Source organism: Arvicola amphibius, chromosome 2 (genome assembly GCF_903992535.2).
Source record: "Arvicola amphibius chromosome 2, mArvAmp1.2, whole genome shotgun sequence".
In the NCBI taxonomy this organism is placed as follows: Eukaryota; Metazoa; Chordata; class Mammalia; order Rodentia; family Cricetidae; genus Arvicola; species Arvicola amphibius.
The window spans coordinates 18361794-18378514 of NC_052048.2; the positions used below are offsets into that span (position 1 = coordinate 18361794).

Sequence of the window (16721 nt, forward strand, 5' to 3'; positions counted from 1 at the left end):
GTTGCACAGATTAATGGAGATGGGTTAATTTAAGGTATGAGGTAGGCAGAAATATGCTTAAGCCATTGGCTAAACATTATTGCAAATAATATGATTTCTGTGTGATTATTTCAGGGCTGAGTAGATGGGAACAAGCAAGCAGACTTACTACTAAAGATGTCTGTGTGTTTGAAGCCAGCCTTGTCCATATGAGCTAGTTCCTGGACAGTTTCCAAAGCTACAGAGAAACCGTGTCTTGAAAAACAATAACAAAATGCAAAACCAAAACCGGAAACATAAAATAAGCACACACAAGGAAGTTGAAGCAAATGATAGTACAAAATATACAAGATGGTAAGTACTGGGTTTGTTGAGAGAGAGGCCAAAACATTCATGAGTATGATTGAGGAGGAACAGACAGGACATTTTATTAAGACATTTGGAACAGAAAATGCATTCAATACCCTCTACTGCTGATGAAGATAAAAATAAAAAGAGGCCACCAGAGCAAGGCATCAATTTCCATAGATGCCTTCCTCCTCATCATGGACCCTAGCAAGGCCCTCCTAGCATGGAGGCCATCAGCAGAATTACCCTCTTCATACTGTCAGCAAGAATAAGCTCAGCAAGGGGATAATACCCACCAAATTACATGTTCAAATATGCCAGTGGTTATATAATATGGAAGGCTCATTTCAAGGTGAAGTAATCAGAAAACAATGTCCCATTTTATTCTAGAAATTATATTAAATTTATTTGCCATTTGCATATACTACATAAACCAAAGCAACCCCATCTTGAATTTCTTCAATAACCAGAATTTTCTAACAGATGTAAATTGAATTTGCTTCACAGTATATATATATATATATATACACACACATATATATATACACATACACACACACACACACACACACACACACACACACACACACATATATATATACTGAGAAAGTGTGGTGCAGCCGCAGCTCCTGGAAGTGTTACTCTCCACCCTGTTGAAATGCGTGGTTGAAACAGGTGTCAGTGTATCGCTGTTCGGGAAGGCTCTTAGGAACATCACCCTTCTGAAAGTGCTGGAGGGTGCAAGTATTTGATCGTGGTTGTGAATGACGAGTCCTGTCCTAAACCGTAGGGAAAACAGCACTAGGAGTGTTGTCAGGGGTCTGGCTCCCTAAAGGTTTTTAAGAACTTTTCTGCTGCTACTCATCACCCTCGATTCCCCTTCTCCGCAGGGATGTGTAGATGGAGTCCAGAGAAGGTAGTGCTGGCCCAGACACCGGGGGCGTGGAGAACTTGGTGGACACGCAGTTCCCCGTTGAGGAGGCTGGAGACAGTGAAGGGGTTCACTCGAGCACGCCGGATCCCGGAACTGGGGACGCAGAGGACACAGGATCCAAGGCCAAGGACCAGCCAGCCAACCTCTTACCACCTTTGCCTCAGGCCTAGGCCCCATCAAGCACTTGTCAGCCCTGGAAAACTGCAGCTTCCAAAGATAATCCCCCTGGAGAACCTGAGTGTAGCTCCGAGGGGCAGGGAGAAGACCCCAATGATGGGGACCCCAATGATGGGGACCCCAATGATGAGGAGTGGCACAACCAAAGGAAGCACATGTTTGTGCTGAGTGAGTCAGGCAAGCACATCTACTCACGGTATGGTAGTGTGGAGGCCCTGTCTGCCACCATGGGTGTGATGACGGCCCTCATGTCCTTCGTACAGAGTGCAGGAGATGCCATCCGAGCCATCTATGCTGAGGATCACAAGCTGGTATTCCTGCAGCATGGCCCACTCCTGCTGGTGGCTGTGTCCCGGACTCCACAATTGGCAGCACAGTTACGGGGGTGAGCTATTGGCAGTGCACGCACAAATTGTGAGCACATTCACACGTGCAAGCATGGCCTGCATCTTCACACATAAGCAGAACGATGACCTCCGTTGTCTGCTGGCTGGCTCAGAGCACACACTGGACCGGCTCCAAGACCCTGGTGCCCTGCTCCTGGGTGCTGTGCGCTGTGTGCCTCTGGCCCATCCACTGCGGGATGCCCTGGGTACATTTCTGCTTTGCTGTACAGCCCCGGCCTGGCCAAGTCAGTGCTGGCTGTTGGCGGTCGACTGATAACAGTAGCGGAGGAGAGGAATATGCTGGCTGAGTGCCGGCTGGACCCAGCTGATCTGCAGCTGCTGCTTGACTGGGTGGGTGCACCTGACTTTGCAGCATGTGAGGCATGGGCACCTGTGTGCCTGCCTCGCTTCAACCCAGATGGTTTCTTCTATGCCTATGTGGCCCGCCTGGATTCCATGCCTGTCTGCCTGCTACTGCTTGGTACCAACAGGGAAGCCTTCCATGCCATAGCTGCCTGCCGGCACTTGGTTGAAGATGAAATGCACCACCTTGGTGCCCTGCGTACCCATGGGGAGACTGCCAGCTACTCTAATGGACCTACAGCCACTGCCCCTTCCTACAGTGTGCAGGCTGTGGGAACACCTGGCCTCCGGCATTTCCTCTATAAACCACTGGACATCCCTGACCAACACCGCCAGCTACCACAGTTTACCAGTCCTGAGCTAGAGGCCCCATACAGCTGCAAGGAGGAGCGACAGCGACTGTCTGACCTGTATCACCGCCTGCACGCTCGCCTCCCTAGCACCTCCCAGCACTTGTGCCTCATTTACCACGTGGCTGAGAGGGAGACACTGCTGGCCTGGGTGACCTCCAAATTTGAGCTCTATACTTGCCTCAGCCCCCAGGTGACCAAGGCAGGTGCCATCTTAGTGATGACGAAGCTCCTGCGCTGGGTGAGGAAGGAAGAGGACCGGCTTTTCATCCGTTACTCCCCCCCAGTACTCCACACGGCTCTCCACCTCGGTGGACCAGGCCCCCAACAATGGCTTTTTCTCTGGATTCTGACTGACTGCCGGAGTCACATTTGGCTTCTAAGGCTGGTCCTGGGCAGGTGGGCAAGATCACAGGGTTTCCCCATAACTGGGAGAAGGGGGGCAGAAGCTAGGGGTACAGGTTGTTCTGTGAGCCCCCTTATGCACCTCCACATCTAGGAAAGTCAAAAACCTCCTTTGCCCTCTGCTTTACCCCCTTAACTAACCTGAATGCCACTGCACCCTTTATCAGCTGTCCCCGCTCCCCCAGCCTCTTCTAGCAGCACAGGTTGCTCCTATGTCCATCTTCCAAGCAGACCTGAGACTGGGCTGAGGCTATCCTCAGGGTAGGGGTGAGTAACCCACAAGGGCTCAAGAATTTGCTATACAGGACTAGTCTATGCTTGAAACCAGCCTAGAGCTGTTTAAAGAAAACTACAGAAAGGGCCTAAAGTTGAATCCCACAACATGCCTCTGTCCTTCATGTCCTTTTTTTTCTCCATCATTTAAAAAAAAAAAAAAAAAAGCCAAGTCCCATCAATTCGGGCTGTTTCTTACATGAATAATAAGGTTGCCTCCATTGTCGACACATGCCACATGACTTCACCCAGCGGCTGGGATGCAGCTTTACGATGATGCTCCTAACCTCCGAGGCTTCTACTCAAAAGACAGAGAACTTTTTTTCATCCCTTTCAGTGGAGATACGTGGACGGGACAGGGCTTGGAACTCTGTTGTGCTGCTCCTGAGCATGAACACATTTTTTTCTGGACGTTGGCCCCTTGAAGCAGTAAAAAAAGAAGAACCCTTAAATAGCTTGCACGCACAACCCTCCTCAACAGCCCACTACCTTGCTTCCCCAGCCTTGTTTAGCATAGGGCCCTGTGATTGTGCGCGTGCGTGCTATCAGTTGCGTTGCAAATGTTCTGCGCTTGCTCAGAGCAGATACCTATGTCGCCCCACCCCCTGTTTTCCAACAATCGCTGTAGTGGCACGTGCTGCATTTCCCAGCCATGTTTTTCCACATGCGCAGATGCTCCACGTTGGGAAATGGCTGCCGAGTGGCTGGGAGCTGAGGAGGCTGAGGACGCCAGAGGTAGTGAGGGCCCACAGGGTAGAAAGGAGAGAGGCTTTGGACCAATATAATAATCGAGAGTAGTTTTTTTAGGGGAAAAAATGTTTTTAGCCTATTGAGATTTTTAACTTCCACACAGTGGGAATAAATAACTTGAGTATTCTCGTCACCTAGGTTAACTTGCCAACATTATTGACGTTATTAAATACTAAGGTGGTTCTTTTCAGCATCCATTACTAAGTAAATCGGGAAAAGATAGTGTTCTCACAAAAACTGCCCTGTTGCTATAGTCAGCCTAGATGATTCCTACTTGGACCGTTCAAGGCCCTTGAGATTGGTTTTCTTACACTGTTTTCAGATTTGTTTTGACTTAAGTAATGAAGCTTCTCCCCTCAATGGGGTCAGGGAGATGGAGTTGAGCCTAGAAACTACTGGAAATTGCAGCTCCTTCAGAAGAAAATGTGTAAATTCACCAGAAGAGCGTTTTTGTTTTATTACAGAAAATTCCCAAACATTCTAAAGTAGAGAAAATAGCATGACCAGTGACCCTGACCCTGTTTCAATGGGTTCAAACTTTGTCTTCATATCTATATCCACCTTCCCTTCCTGAGCACCAGGTCTTTCACTGCACAACCAAGCACAGTGGCATCTTGCCAGACCTGTCTATTCAGATTCCAAAAACAATGGGTATGACCTTCAAGTACAAGACCTGCAGTTTCCCTTGGCACCCAAAACACCTACTTGGTACTTGATACACGATTATTTTTTTCTTTTTTTAAATTGGTGAATGATGAAATCATTTTAACAGAATCCATTTCATGTTGGGTGCCCGTTTTCAAAAACGAATAAAAATCAGACAACAGTCAACCACACTTTATTGAGAGGTGGTTACAGTGCCACAGAGATGTAAAAACTTAGCATCAAACTTTCAAATTCCTCATGTTCAATGAGGGACTTCACCGGACCTGGAGGATGTTGGAACGAATATCAGGTTATGTTTCTTTGCCATTGAATTGGGCTTAGGGGGATCATACGTAGCAACAGTGGCATCCAGGCCTTCTGGTGGAGGCTTAGGTTTTTAGCAGATGCTCTTCCATATCTGTAGCTTCCATGCTAGGTAATCACAGGAGATTGACTACCCAAACACATGGAACAAGGGCAGTCAATGGTGACTTATTGACAGAGGCAGGGATAAAAGAAGTGGTCACAAAAATGACCAAATCTAGGGAGAGTCATGTAGATTGTAGAGTTTTGAAAGAGTGGGGAAAAAACATAATTTTCAGTTGATATGACTGTTCATTTATAAAAGATGGGCTCCAGAAGTTTTATTTTTATTATTGAGTAGTTGAGGTTGTCAAGAACAGCTTCCTGAAAAGTATCTGAGGTAAGCACACTTTGATAACTGGTTAAGGGCCTTGGATTTGGGAAAGGGGAGCAAATTGAAGCCTCTTGGAATTCATTGTTTTATTTATCGCTTAGAAAACTAGGTAGTAATATGTAATTTAAAATTAAGAGGGAGAGGTAAAGTTGAGCAGCGCCTGAGGATTATACATTAGCATCAGACCAATGTTAACACCCAGGTTCTAATGGCTATTGTACAGTTATTTGAAGTTTCTGTATATAGGAAATAATGCACTGGAGTATTGAGTATTAATAGGTCATACTCTCTGCAGCTTACAAATGAAAAACACTCAAAACATGGCGGGGCTGATAGAGTACCACAGCCTATTTCTATGACTTTTGTGTACATCTGAAATAATTTCAAAATAAAATGTTAAAAGGGAAAAAATATTAACCCTAATACTATTTATCCGAATAGCTAATACAGTATAGGAGAATATGTAGAAATTACATGTGCCATCTCTCTAGCTTCTTTGCTGTTCATGTGCTCTACAAAAAAATAAATAGATAATGTCCTTCAAAAATATGTCCGTAGAATAATGCCATCAATAGAATACATAAGTGATTCAATATATTAATTGGCATGCAATTTCCATTTGCTGTCTCTCATTCTGAAACACGGTGACACTAGAGTAAGAGGAAACTGAGATAAAAAGTGTTATGAACCTATGAACCACCATGTGTCATGAGCAATATAAAAACATGCTTTTAATCACTGAGCCATCTGTGATACTGTGTCAACAAAAGGTCTTCACTGGTATGATCTCTTCTAACAAGAATTAATTTACAAGAAATATACTTACATAGATCCTCACATAGTATTGAGATTTCAACTCACAGATATTGGGGAGAAAAAAACAATTTTCAGACTGTTCAATGACCAAGGCAAACCCAATAGTATCACTCTCAGACACTCAAAGTCCAATTAAGTAAAGACATGGAGGAAAAGTCAAAGACTGGTTAAGAGGAAGACCTTTTTATTTATTTATTAAAAATTTTCACCTCCTCCCATCCTCCCATTTCCCTCCCACTCCCCCCAAACCCCCCTCCCCCTCTCTCTCTAGTTCAAAGGGAAGTCAGGGTGCCCTGCCCTGTGGGAAGTCCAAGCCCTCCTCGCTCCAAGTCTAGGAAGGTATGCATCCAAACAGACTAGGCTCACAAAAAGCCAGTACATGCAGTAGAATCAGAATCAAAATCCAGTGTCATTATCATTGGCTTCTCAATCCGCCCTCATTGTCAGCCAGATTCAGAGAGTCCAGTTTGACCACATGCTCGTTCAGTCCCAATCCAGCTGGCCTTGGTGAGCTCCCATTAGATCAGTCCCAACGTCTCCATGGGTAGACGCACCCCTCACGTTCTTTGAGTTCCTTGCTCATGTTCTCCCTCCTTCTGCTCTTCATCTGGGCCTCTGGAGCTTAGTCCAGTGCTCCAATGTGGGTCTCTGTCTCTATCTCCATCTATCTCCAGATGAAGGTTCTATGGTGATATACAAGATAATCATCAGTGTGGCTATGGGAGAAGGCCAGAACAGAGGAACACCTTTTTACAGTAAAGTAAATCCTCATCAGAAACACATCAAAGTCAGATGTGAAAGGCCCTATATTTTGAAAAAGTTCTTGAAAAGAAAAAGATGACTCTCGGGACTGTCATGTTATTTCATTTGTATGTTAGTAAATAAAGCGTGACTGATGAAGGAAGAGTAAATAGCCACTCTGGCCAGCCTTACAGACCATGCAGTGGTGACACACACCTTTAAGTAGCCCGACTAGTTTTTCACATAAACCAGGTGGTTGTGTTGCATTAATTTAATCCCATCACTAGAGAGAAATATAAGATGGAACAAGAGAACTCTCAGTACATCTCACTTGGAGGATTCTTTGAAGCCAGATTGCCATTTTTGACTGAGGTAGATATAAGAGCCAACAGCTGGCTGTTTTGATTTTCTGTCCAACACACTTAGTTTTCCTAGAAAGTCAATTTAAAACTGTGAGGCTATTCCATTTGATATCATTCACAACAGCCACCATGATTTAAGAAAACATCAACAAAGGCTACTTTGAATGTGAACAAAGAAAAGACATTGAGAGTGAGAACCGATGACAAACTGGTCTCATGCCTTGGACATCGATACTGAATCTTTGCAAAAGTTAAAAATGGAGTTTCCATATGTGCTGGTGCCATATACTGCACATTTTCCATAGTTCAGTAAAAAACGGGATATGGAAGTTACTTTGAAACGTCATGAATTTAAACTCTTCATGAGTGTAACCAGACAAGCTACAGCTGTGTCATATGGAAAAGCCAATTATCAGCTGTTTCAATCACTACAAGTTACTTATAGCCTGTTGCATGGTATGTATAGCTTAGCCCACCTTAAACATTAATGACTGACAGAGATCCTCCTTAGCTCCTACACAGATTTTATTATTTCTGTTGAGTTCCTACGTGATATTTTGCTTGCTTGAGAGAACAATCTCTTTCACAAGTTGCTAATGCTGATAAAAGTCAAGAAAAGGGCTCATGCTGTGTGATCGTTGGTAAAATCAACTTCTTCATTCCAGGACCCACATAGTTAAGTACAAGACTTACTTCTTCCAGAACAGTCAATTCCTCAGTTGTCCACACATGTACATGTATACCTAGCTTTCTCTTACCATCCTCCCCTGACTTTCCCAGAAAAAGAGTTGACCAAGGCCAGCCCTGGGCAGGAACCCTCATCTCCAAATGCTGCTCCTTTTGTATCTGCAGGCATTAGAAAACTATCCTGTCAATAAACATTGGGTCTTATTCACAACAGTCAGCTGTTCCCTGTCTTTAACATTAAACTCCATTATTCCTGTGAAAATCTCTCAGGTTTACATAAAACCATAAAAAAATATCAAATGCACATTCACAATACATATATTATCACCTTACAGGGTAAAAAAATCCCAACTGCTTAAACTACAGAGTTTTACCATCATCTGTAGCAAAGGACATTTTTTTCCGTGATGTTTGTTTCTTAAAATTGAACCATCAAGAACATTGATATGCACAGCACAGGAAAGTGTTCCACATGGATGAAGGATCATTTAAATTATACACCCATATGCCCCTTCCTGATTTACCTCATCCAAATATTCTTCAAATTTCTACCAACCCCACACAAAACCAACCCAATTACAAAAGCCTGATATTGTCTCAGACATGAATGGCAGCTAATTGTTTTTACTGTTTTGTCCCTCTCATGTTTGTGTGTTGCTTTCATTGGTTAATGAAGAAAGAAACTGCCTTGGCCTAGTTGATAAGGCAGAACTTAGGTAGGCGGGGAAGACAGAACTGTATTCTAGGAGAAAGAAAGCAGAGAGAGATCTGCCATGGAGCCACCAGACTCAGACATGCTAAATCTTTCCCAGTGAGCCACTGGCTCGTGGTAATATAGAGATTAATAACAATGGGTTAATTCAAGATTTGAGAGTTAGCCAATAAGAGGCTAGTGCTAATGGGCAGCCTTTCTGGGTCCAAAGAGGCTGTCATTCTTGTGTGTACCTGTTACTATGCATCCATGCTTGGTGTTTTAACTCCCTGCAGAACTGAACAAAACTCTCCGTTTGGGATTATATACATGGTTACACATGTGTGTAGCAACATGAATGGAGGTTTCACTTAATAACAGATGCTATCCATCTTTAGCCTCAATGACAGTTAGAATAAAGACAAAACTATACAAGAGTGTATTGAAGCAAATTCCCCCTCAATCACAACTGTCAAGTTCAGAGTCACAGTTACATCAAACTAGATCTTAAACAATAGCAGAACCTCACTTCTAATATCTTGACTTTGCCTGTATCACTTCAACACTGCTGTCCAAATATTATGTTGTAGCATTTAGAACTGAGGTACTGACAACCTCCTCCCCACTGTATCCTGTTAGGCTAAAGTCACAAACAAAAGTCATCGATGTAAGATGTCCCATTCTGTCAGGTCAGGTCACCAGTAAGGACCTGAAAAGTGCCTTTGTTCTGCCTTTGTATAAAGACTCTGGCTTCACTTCTCCCAGCACAGACTTGGAAGCAACTCCAGAGACTCCTCCAAGATGCTGGTAGTCCTGCTCACTGCAGCCTTGTTGGCCCTGGGCTCAGTCCAAAGAGCAAATGCAGGTATGAAGAGGGACTGAGAGTGGTGGAGTGAAATGAGAGTTGGTCAACATATGAAGTTCAGGCTTGTGAGGAACATAAAAAGACAAATAAGAAACTGAGGCACAGTGTAAGAAAACAGATATTAGAATATTCATATCATCATTTAGCACTAGACCTTAGACTTTGCTTATAGCATAATTTAAGAAACAATTCTTACAGCAACATAACATCAGTGCATTTGTAAAAGGATGTTTTAGGTGGGGGATGATGAATGGGAACATGATCAGTTGACAGAGGGAAACTCAGTTCTCAAGGTGTTAGATAAGTCAATTGTGAAAATTCTGGCTTTGCTGTACAGAAGATAGAAAAATGAAAGAAGTGGATAGCAGGGGTGTTTTTAAGAAAAGGAAAAATACGTTAAATTCAGAAATATCAGAAAATTTTTAAATAGATTTTTGCAATTGTTAATGTATATGTGAATATGTATGATGTGTGTGAGAGTAGGAAAGAGACAAGCACAAACACACTGAGACCAACTCACACACACACACACAAACACACACACACACATACAAACACACACACACACAAACACACACACACACACAAGAAAAAGAGACAGAGAGAGAGACAGAGAGAGAAAGTGAGAGAGAGTTTGCAAACTTCTTCACATTTCAAGCAGAGGACAACATACTGTCACCAAGACTTCTATTTCTGCAATGTGATCCCTAGAACTTTAATTAAAGTCATCAAGTGAGCACTTTTACCCACAGAGATAAATTACTGAACATACTTATGTATTTTAATGAATGACATACACTACTCAATGGACTATACATAGTATTTAAAACGGTGTTTACTTTTATTTCCATTTATGAAATGCCCAGAGATATATAGTTTGAGAAATGAAGAACATGAAGAAAAACCAAAAGAATGTAAACCTATCAGACTGAAATTCCCAATTAAAATGAAGACTAACTGTATGTCTTGGTAGGGTTAACAAGGAACAAAATATTGGTTGCTACTGATCACAGAAACCATCTGGGCAGCAGTACCAGCAACATTAATGAAGAATAAAATTCTATTTAGTGGGCAAGAAGATGTAGTTGAAAGCTATCTTTATTTGCAGCTGGAAAATGTTATAAGTAACTTTCACTCATTTTGTGCTTATTTTTTAGTGATCTTCTATGAAGCCTCTTCTCCGCAGCTCTTAGGTAAAGCCAGATCCATTCTCTATTGAACTTCTATGCACCCTTTAGTTTTGTAATTATTTAGTTCTGAAATATCATATCACTTTGTTGGTTAATGAAACTTTCCACTTAAATATGTAGAAAAAATTGCATACATTGTGTCTAGAACCAAGAGAGGAAAATGAATCAAAAAAATAGGGAGCCAGACTTTTATACCAGGAACATTTTTCTAATCCACATATTGAAGCAATGGCTTGCATGTGATGAGCATACTAAATGTCCTCGTGTAAAATCCTCCATGGTTTTATAGGTTGCTCAAGGAAAACTTCTCTCATCTGAATTTTTAGTAAGAAATATATGCTTGCACACTACATACACAATTTCACAGATCCCATGCTCCCTCATTTTTTAAAACTTTTTTTCATACTTAGCTTTGTATCCACAGCTAACTAATACATATAAATGCACTGCATGAAAAGTGAAACAACTTCTAATATCTTTCAAACATTTATTTCTTTTTCTACACATTGTAATATAACCCTGAATACCATGATATATTTAAGAATAGGACATTGCTGCTACATGATGCTACTCTGACTAATTCTAGCTAATATCATTGAAAAGTCCTTCCCATTTCATCATTTTGGTGTGAAAATTGTAAGGAACACATAAATAACTTTAATACAACAAATATAAAAACAAATATTTCCAAAGATCTGAAGCATAAGAAAGTTCTGTAAATGCTTTAAAAATTACGTTTCAAGAAGAGTCAGAGACATAAACTTGGGAGGGGTGTTCTTGGAAAAAGAGAAGTGTAAGCTCCATCTACACTGATCTATTCCCATACAGGGGAAGAGCAGCAAAGTCAGGGCAATGGTCAACAGCTTCAGAAACCCCCTCTTGGACAGTTCCTACCAAGACTTTCTGCTTATGATGATGAGGAGGAGGAGGAGGAGGAAGAGGAGGAGGAGGATGAAGATAATGATGATAATGAAGAGGGCAGTGAAGAAGATGGAAATAATCCAGAGAGACTACGACAGGGACCACCACAGCATCCTCACCCTCCTAAACCTGGAAACCAACAAGGCCCACCCCAGCTGGGAGGTCCACAGCAAAATCGCCCTCCTAGACCTGAAAACCAAAAAGGCCCACAACATCAGGGAGGTCCACAGAAAAATCGCCCTCATAGACCTGGAAACCAACAAGGCTCACAACAACAGGGAGGCCAGCAGCAAAATGGTCGTCCTCAAAAAGGAAACCAACAAGGTTCACAACAGCAGGGAGGCGCACAGCAAAATAGGGCTCCTCAACAAGGAAACCAACAAGCCCCACAACATCAGGGAGGCCAGCAGCAAAATTGCCCTCCTAGACTTGGAAACCAACAAGGCCCACCTCAGCAAGAAAGTGAGGAACAGGCAAGTAAGCTGTAGAAATTGTCTCCATAGTGCAACAGGGTTTCTGTAATCAGTTACTTTTTCCTTCACACAGGTCACAAACTCTAGAGATCATTACCATCTTCTTAAAGTAATAGATATCTTATTCATCTGAACTTTAAATGTCCTCTGTAACTCAGGGTTTGTTGATAAATGTAATTTAAATTCAATTTCCATAAAATGTCTTAACTCTAACAGAGTTAGATATCAAAAATCTTAGAGATATCTCAGGATATGCTGACTCGCATGATAGGACTTTTTTCTCCCTGACCTTATTCATTTATGTATTGCAGGAGAACTAGAAGACAGATTCCTTTAATGTTATTTTAATGAAACAATGATGTTGCAAGTGAAGCTTCAACATTATAATAAAATATTTATCATTCAATTACTCTTAGTTGCTTTTATTCTTAGCATGAGTGAATGAAATGAAACCTGGGTCCTGGGACCAAACATAAGGGCAGTATAAACCTATGCATACAGCTACATCGAGAAAGGGGCCCACTTTGTCCCTTTACATATCAGCCAACTATCAATTGGTGCCATCATACCTGGAGTTCTGTCCATAGCTTTGCTGTATTTCCAAGATAACTCTGATGTTAGCAGGAGACTTCACAAAACACATTGTCTTCAGAAATATATATAGATAGATAGATAAAACTATATAAACACACACGTTAGTATGTTATGTGCATTGTCTGACCAGTATCCTATAGAAGAGCTGTCTAGGATTACCTGCAAAAGGGGTCTTTATTTATTTATCACAGGTAATGATCTTCCAGTTCATAGTTCAATTTTTAAAAATTTGCTGTTTCTGCAACTAGTGTTCTTTTTTGCTTTCAAGTGTCAAACTGCTCACATTCTTTCTCTGACTTGGACAGTTCTATGAATGCAATGATTTCTTAGGGAACAGATGTTCGTTGCTTTTATCTACCTAGAGTTTTTTATAAATATTATATGCCTGGCCTTATCAGCAAATGAAATTTATAAATATTTTATTTATATCTTAGTGCAATCTTTCATTCTTATTTTGGGGGAGTTTGTAACTGTCCCTTCATTGATTTTTAAATTTTGTTGTGTTTTAATTAAAGAGTGAAAATATAAAATCATGTATGTTCTAAAACATAAGGAGGGCTCCGGTGGGGGACGTCGCTGCGGGCGGCTGTGCTGCTGGCGTCCAAGATGTCGACCAAGAATTTCCGAGTCAGTGACGGGGACTGGATCTGCCCGGACAAGAAGTGTGGAAATGTGAACTTCGCTAGGAGAACAAGCTGTAACAGATGTGGCCGAGAGAAAACAACGGAGGCCAAGATGATGAAAGCTGGGGGCACAGAAATAGGAAAGACACTGGCAGAGAAGAGCCGGGGCTTGTTTAGTGCAAATGACTGGCAATGCAAAACTTGCAGCAATGTGAACTGGGCCAGAAGATCAGAGTGTAACATGTGTAATACTCCAAAGTATGCTAAGCTAGAAGAAAGAACAGGATATGGAGGTGGTTTTAATGAAAGAGAAAATGTTGAATATATAGAAAGAGAAGAATCTGATGGAGAGTATGATGAGTTTGGACGTAAAAAGAAAAAATACAGGGGGAAGGCAGTTGGTCCTGCATCTATATTAAAGGAAGTCGAAGATAAAGAATCAGAGGGAGAAGAAGAGGATGAGGATGAAGATCTGTCTAAGTATAAGCTGGATGAGGATGAGGATGAAGATGATGCTGATCTCTCAAAATACAATCTTGATGCCAGTGAAGAAGAAGATAGTAACAAAAAGAAAGCCAGTAGGCGGAGTCGCTCAAAGTCCCGATCATCTCACTCGAGATCTTCATCACGCTCATCCTCCCCCTCAAGTTCAAGGTCCAGGTCCAGGTCCCGTTCCAGAAGCTCTTCCGGCTCGCAGTCCAGGTCTCACTCCGGCTCCAGAGAACATTCCAGATCCCGTGGTTCGAAATCAAGATCCAGCTCCAGGTCCCACAGGGGCTCTTCCTCCCCAAGAAAAAGATCTTACTCGAGTTCTTCGTCATCTCCTGAGAGAGACAGGAAGAGGAGTCGATCTAGACCTTCTTCACCCGCCGTTCACAAAAAAAGACGAACGAGATCACGGTCACCCGAAAGGCACCACAGGTCGTCTTCTGGATCAACCCATTCTGGTTCCCGGTCAAGTTCAAAAAAGAAATAATGTATTAAAATTTACATCTTTAAAAAACAATGAATACAGTGCATGAAGCATATCTTTTAGGAAGTTGATGTCTCATTTGGTCGGAAGTGCTACTACATTTGCTAGTAGAGGTGCATGCCTTTATTGCTTTTCAAAACAGTACAACTGTGTTTATTTGTGAAATTGAAGTAAATTGCATTTTAAGCCATACTGTTCCCCAGACAGATGCTCTCTATTCATTATTTACAACCATTCGCTTTGCTTAAAAACACCTGTAACAGAGTATTGGTTTCTTTGTCCTTTTCATTTCTAAATGTCCTATTGACCGAGACAGGGTTGCCTGAGCTTGCCTGGACTCCAGACACATGGGCAAGGCTAATAAACTTGTTGGGATAACCAGTTCATGTTCATATGGGAGGAGTGGTCAACCTGGTTATGTTGTTTACTTGTGCCAGTAATTTCTTACCAGAAATTAACTACATCACAAAGCTGACAACTGGGAACTTTGAGTTCTCTCTACTGAGGGTGCCTTAGAATCCTTATCTCCATCAGCTCTGCACCACTTGTAATGCAAGAGGATAGACGTTAGCACTCACAGAGGAGTGTGTCTCTGAAATAAAAGTTTAAGAAATAGTTAAACATTGTGCTTGATTGATGAAGGTTCAAAAAAGGCCAAATCATAGTTAATGAGCAAATTGAAGAAAGCTTTTGAAGCCTATTTCTCAGTGACAGGCTGGCAGAGATGCGAATTTAAGGGATTTGCCTTGAGATGTCTGATTTTTTTTCAACACTAGATATCTAAGTAACAGAATCCTTATTTCTGCATGATTTAAGGAAAGTCTTTTTTTTTCTCACCTGAAAAAAACATATGGCTTAAAATGCTTTCAGAGTTTTATTTCTAAAATTAAAACCTGGTCACTTGAGATCCATTTTGTTCTCTGGTTTAAAAGTTAAAAGGTTTCTCCTAACAGTCTCTCCCGCAGCAAAACAAGGTAAGTATACAAGGGACCAGCAGTTGTGCTGGAGCTCCTTGTTACAGGAATTGTGGTTCCTGTTCCTCCCTCCTTTAGTATTGTGTGCTGCAGTTAAATAAGTAAAGCATTATAAGATGTTTAGAGACAGATCAAACAAAATGTTTTTATTTTAAAGTGAGTGTTTTTCACCTCAATTGATCTAAAGATAAAAACAGAATATTGTATGTAGAAATATTTTCGTAATATTTTTACAAGCTTTCCTGTGTTTTTTGTCTTATTTTCCTTGCTGCATTTACTGTAGGTTGCACACGAGCTCTTACTCTCTTGTAACTGTGCCTCAGACTTCTCAGAAGTCGACTTTCTCAGTTGCCCAGGTCGTCTAGCTCCGACGTGTTAGCCTGCGTTTGTTCCGTGCTTTCTGTGTTTGAAACCTGGGCTGTGCTAGGCAAATACAAGATTATAAACTTAGCCAATAGGAGTTTACAAACAGTTCAGATGATTATGATTTGATTTGGTTTAATTGAGCTGTACTAGTTCATTTCATAAGGAAATGATACTGTAGACAAATGTAAATAAAATCTGTGAGTCAAGCATCAAAATAAATAAATAAATAAATAAATAAATAAATAAATAAATAAATAAATAAAACATAAGGAATCTTTAAAACTTCCAAAATATTTGATCCTTAATTCTTTGAAACTGAATTTGTTATTCGTTGAATGCTCTCATCAAATTTTTATTTTATTACTTAGATGGAATTCTTATTTTCCTCCATCCACAAGATTCTTCATGAAAACTAGACAGACATTCATAGAAGTAGCCCAGTGTTAGATTCTCAGATGTGACAAATTGGGGTCATTCTGAAATTGGACACTTAATCCTCTGTTTATGTAATTCTTTGGATGGCCATGAATCAACCATGACAGTGTGAAATATAGAAGATATACTAAAATATGTGAAGTTTTTATATACCTACTCATAGGCACATGTTAATCATATTCATCTACAATATGAATGCAGGTTCATATCATAGTAAAACCACTCACTTATATGACTGTGAGTATTCTAAATGAGTCATCGAATATCCTTCTGCTCTAGAGTAGTACTCTGATTATACATTAACATGCTTTGAAGACTGAAACCAACATTGTCACCAATCCTATAACTGTAAATTTTTATCATAAGAGAGAGTAGCCTTTTTGCGGATATTCTAAGGAATGCTGAAAACTACCAAATTTAGTTTTAAGACATAGTTTGGGATTCAATGTATGGAGCCTAAGAAAATCATCAAAAGCTATAATATATGATGTTATATACATAAAAATATTATAAATTACTCAAGTGATAAAATATAATTATTAGACAAATTTTTCTCAGGCAAATACCTAGATTAAACTATTCAATGCCAAAAAAATCCATGAAAAACGTCAATACATGGAAGAAAATTTTTGTATGTTCAGTGTTTAGCATCTTAGCATCATTCTTTAATATCAATCTTTTTTATCTTGTATGTATTTAAATT

General features: G+C 41.0%; 3 protein-coding genes across 3 annotated transcripts; all 3 read left to right on the top strand.

Annotated features, from left to right (window-relative positions):
• Positions 1–1204: 1204 nt before the first annotated feature.
• On the top strand, positions 1205–2890 carry LOC119807087 (vacuolar fusion protein MON1 homolog B-like). Its single transcript, XM_038319239.1, is given in 4 exon segments — positions 1205–1821; positions 1823–2051; positions 2054–2814; positions 2816–2890. Coding segments are annotated over 4 exon segments (1659 nt in total). The 5' UTR covers positions 1205–1227.
• An 8722-nt stretch (positions 2891–11612) lies between these two features.
• On the top strand, positions 11613–12068 carry LOC121677072 (acidic proline-rich protein HP43A-like; the record flags this gene model as incomplete). The annotated part of the gene is made up of 1 exon (XM_042054507.1): positions 11613–12068. A coding segment is annotated over one exon (456 nt), but the record flags the coding sequence as incomplete, so codon positions are not given.
• Positions 12069–13213: 1145 nt separating this feature from the next.
• LOC119807548 (zinc finger Ran-binding domain-containing protein 2) lies at positions 13214–15789 on the top strand. The gene has a single exon (XM_038319566.2). The coding sequence runs from the start codon at positions 13254–13256 to the stop codon at positions 14244–14246; it is 993 nt and encodes a 330-aa protein (XP_038175494.1). The 5' UTR covers positions 13214–13253; the 3' UTR covers positions 14247–15789.
• The last annotated feature ends 932 nt before the right edge of the window (positions 15790–16721 follow it).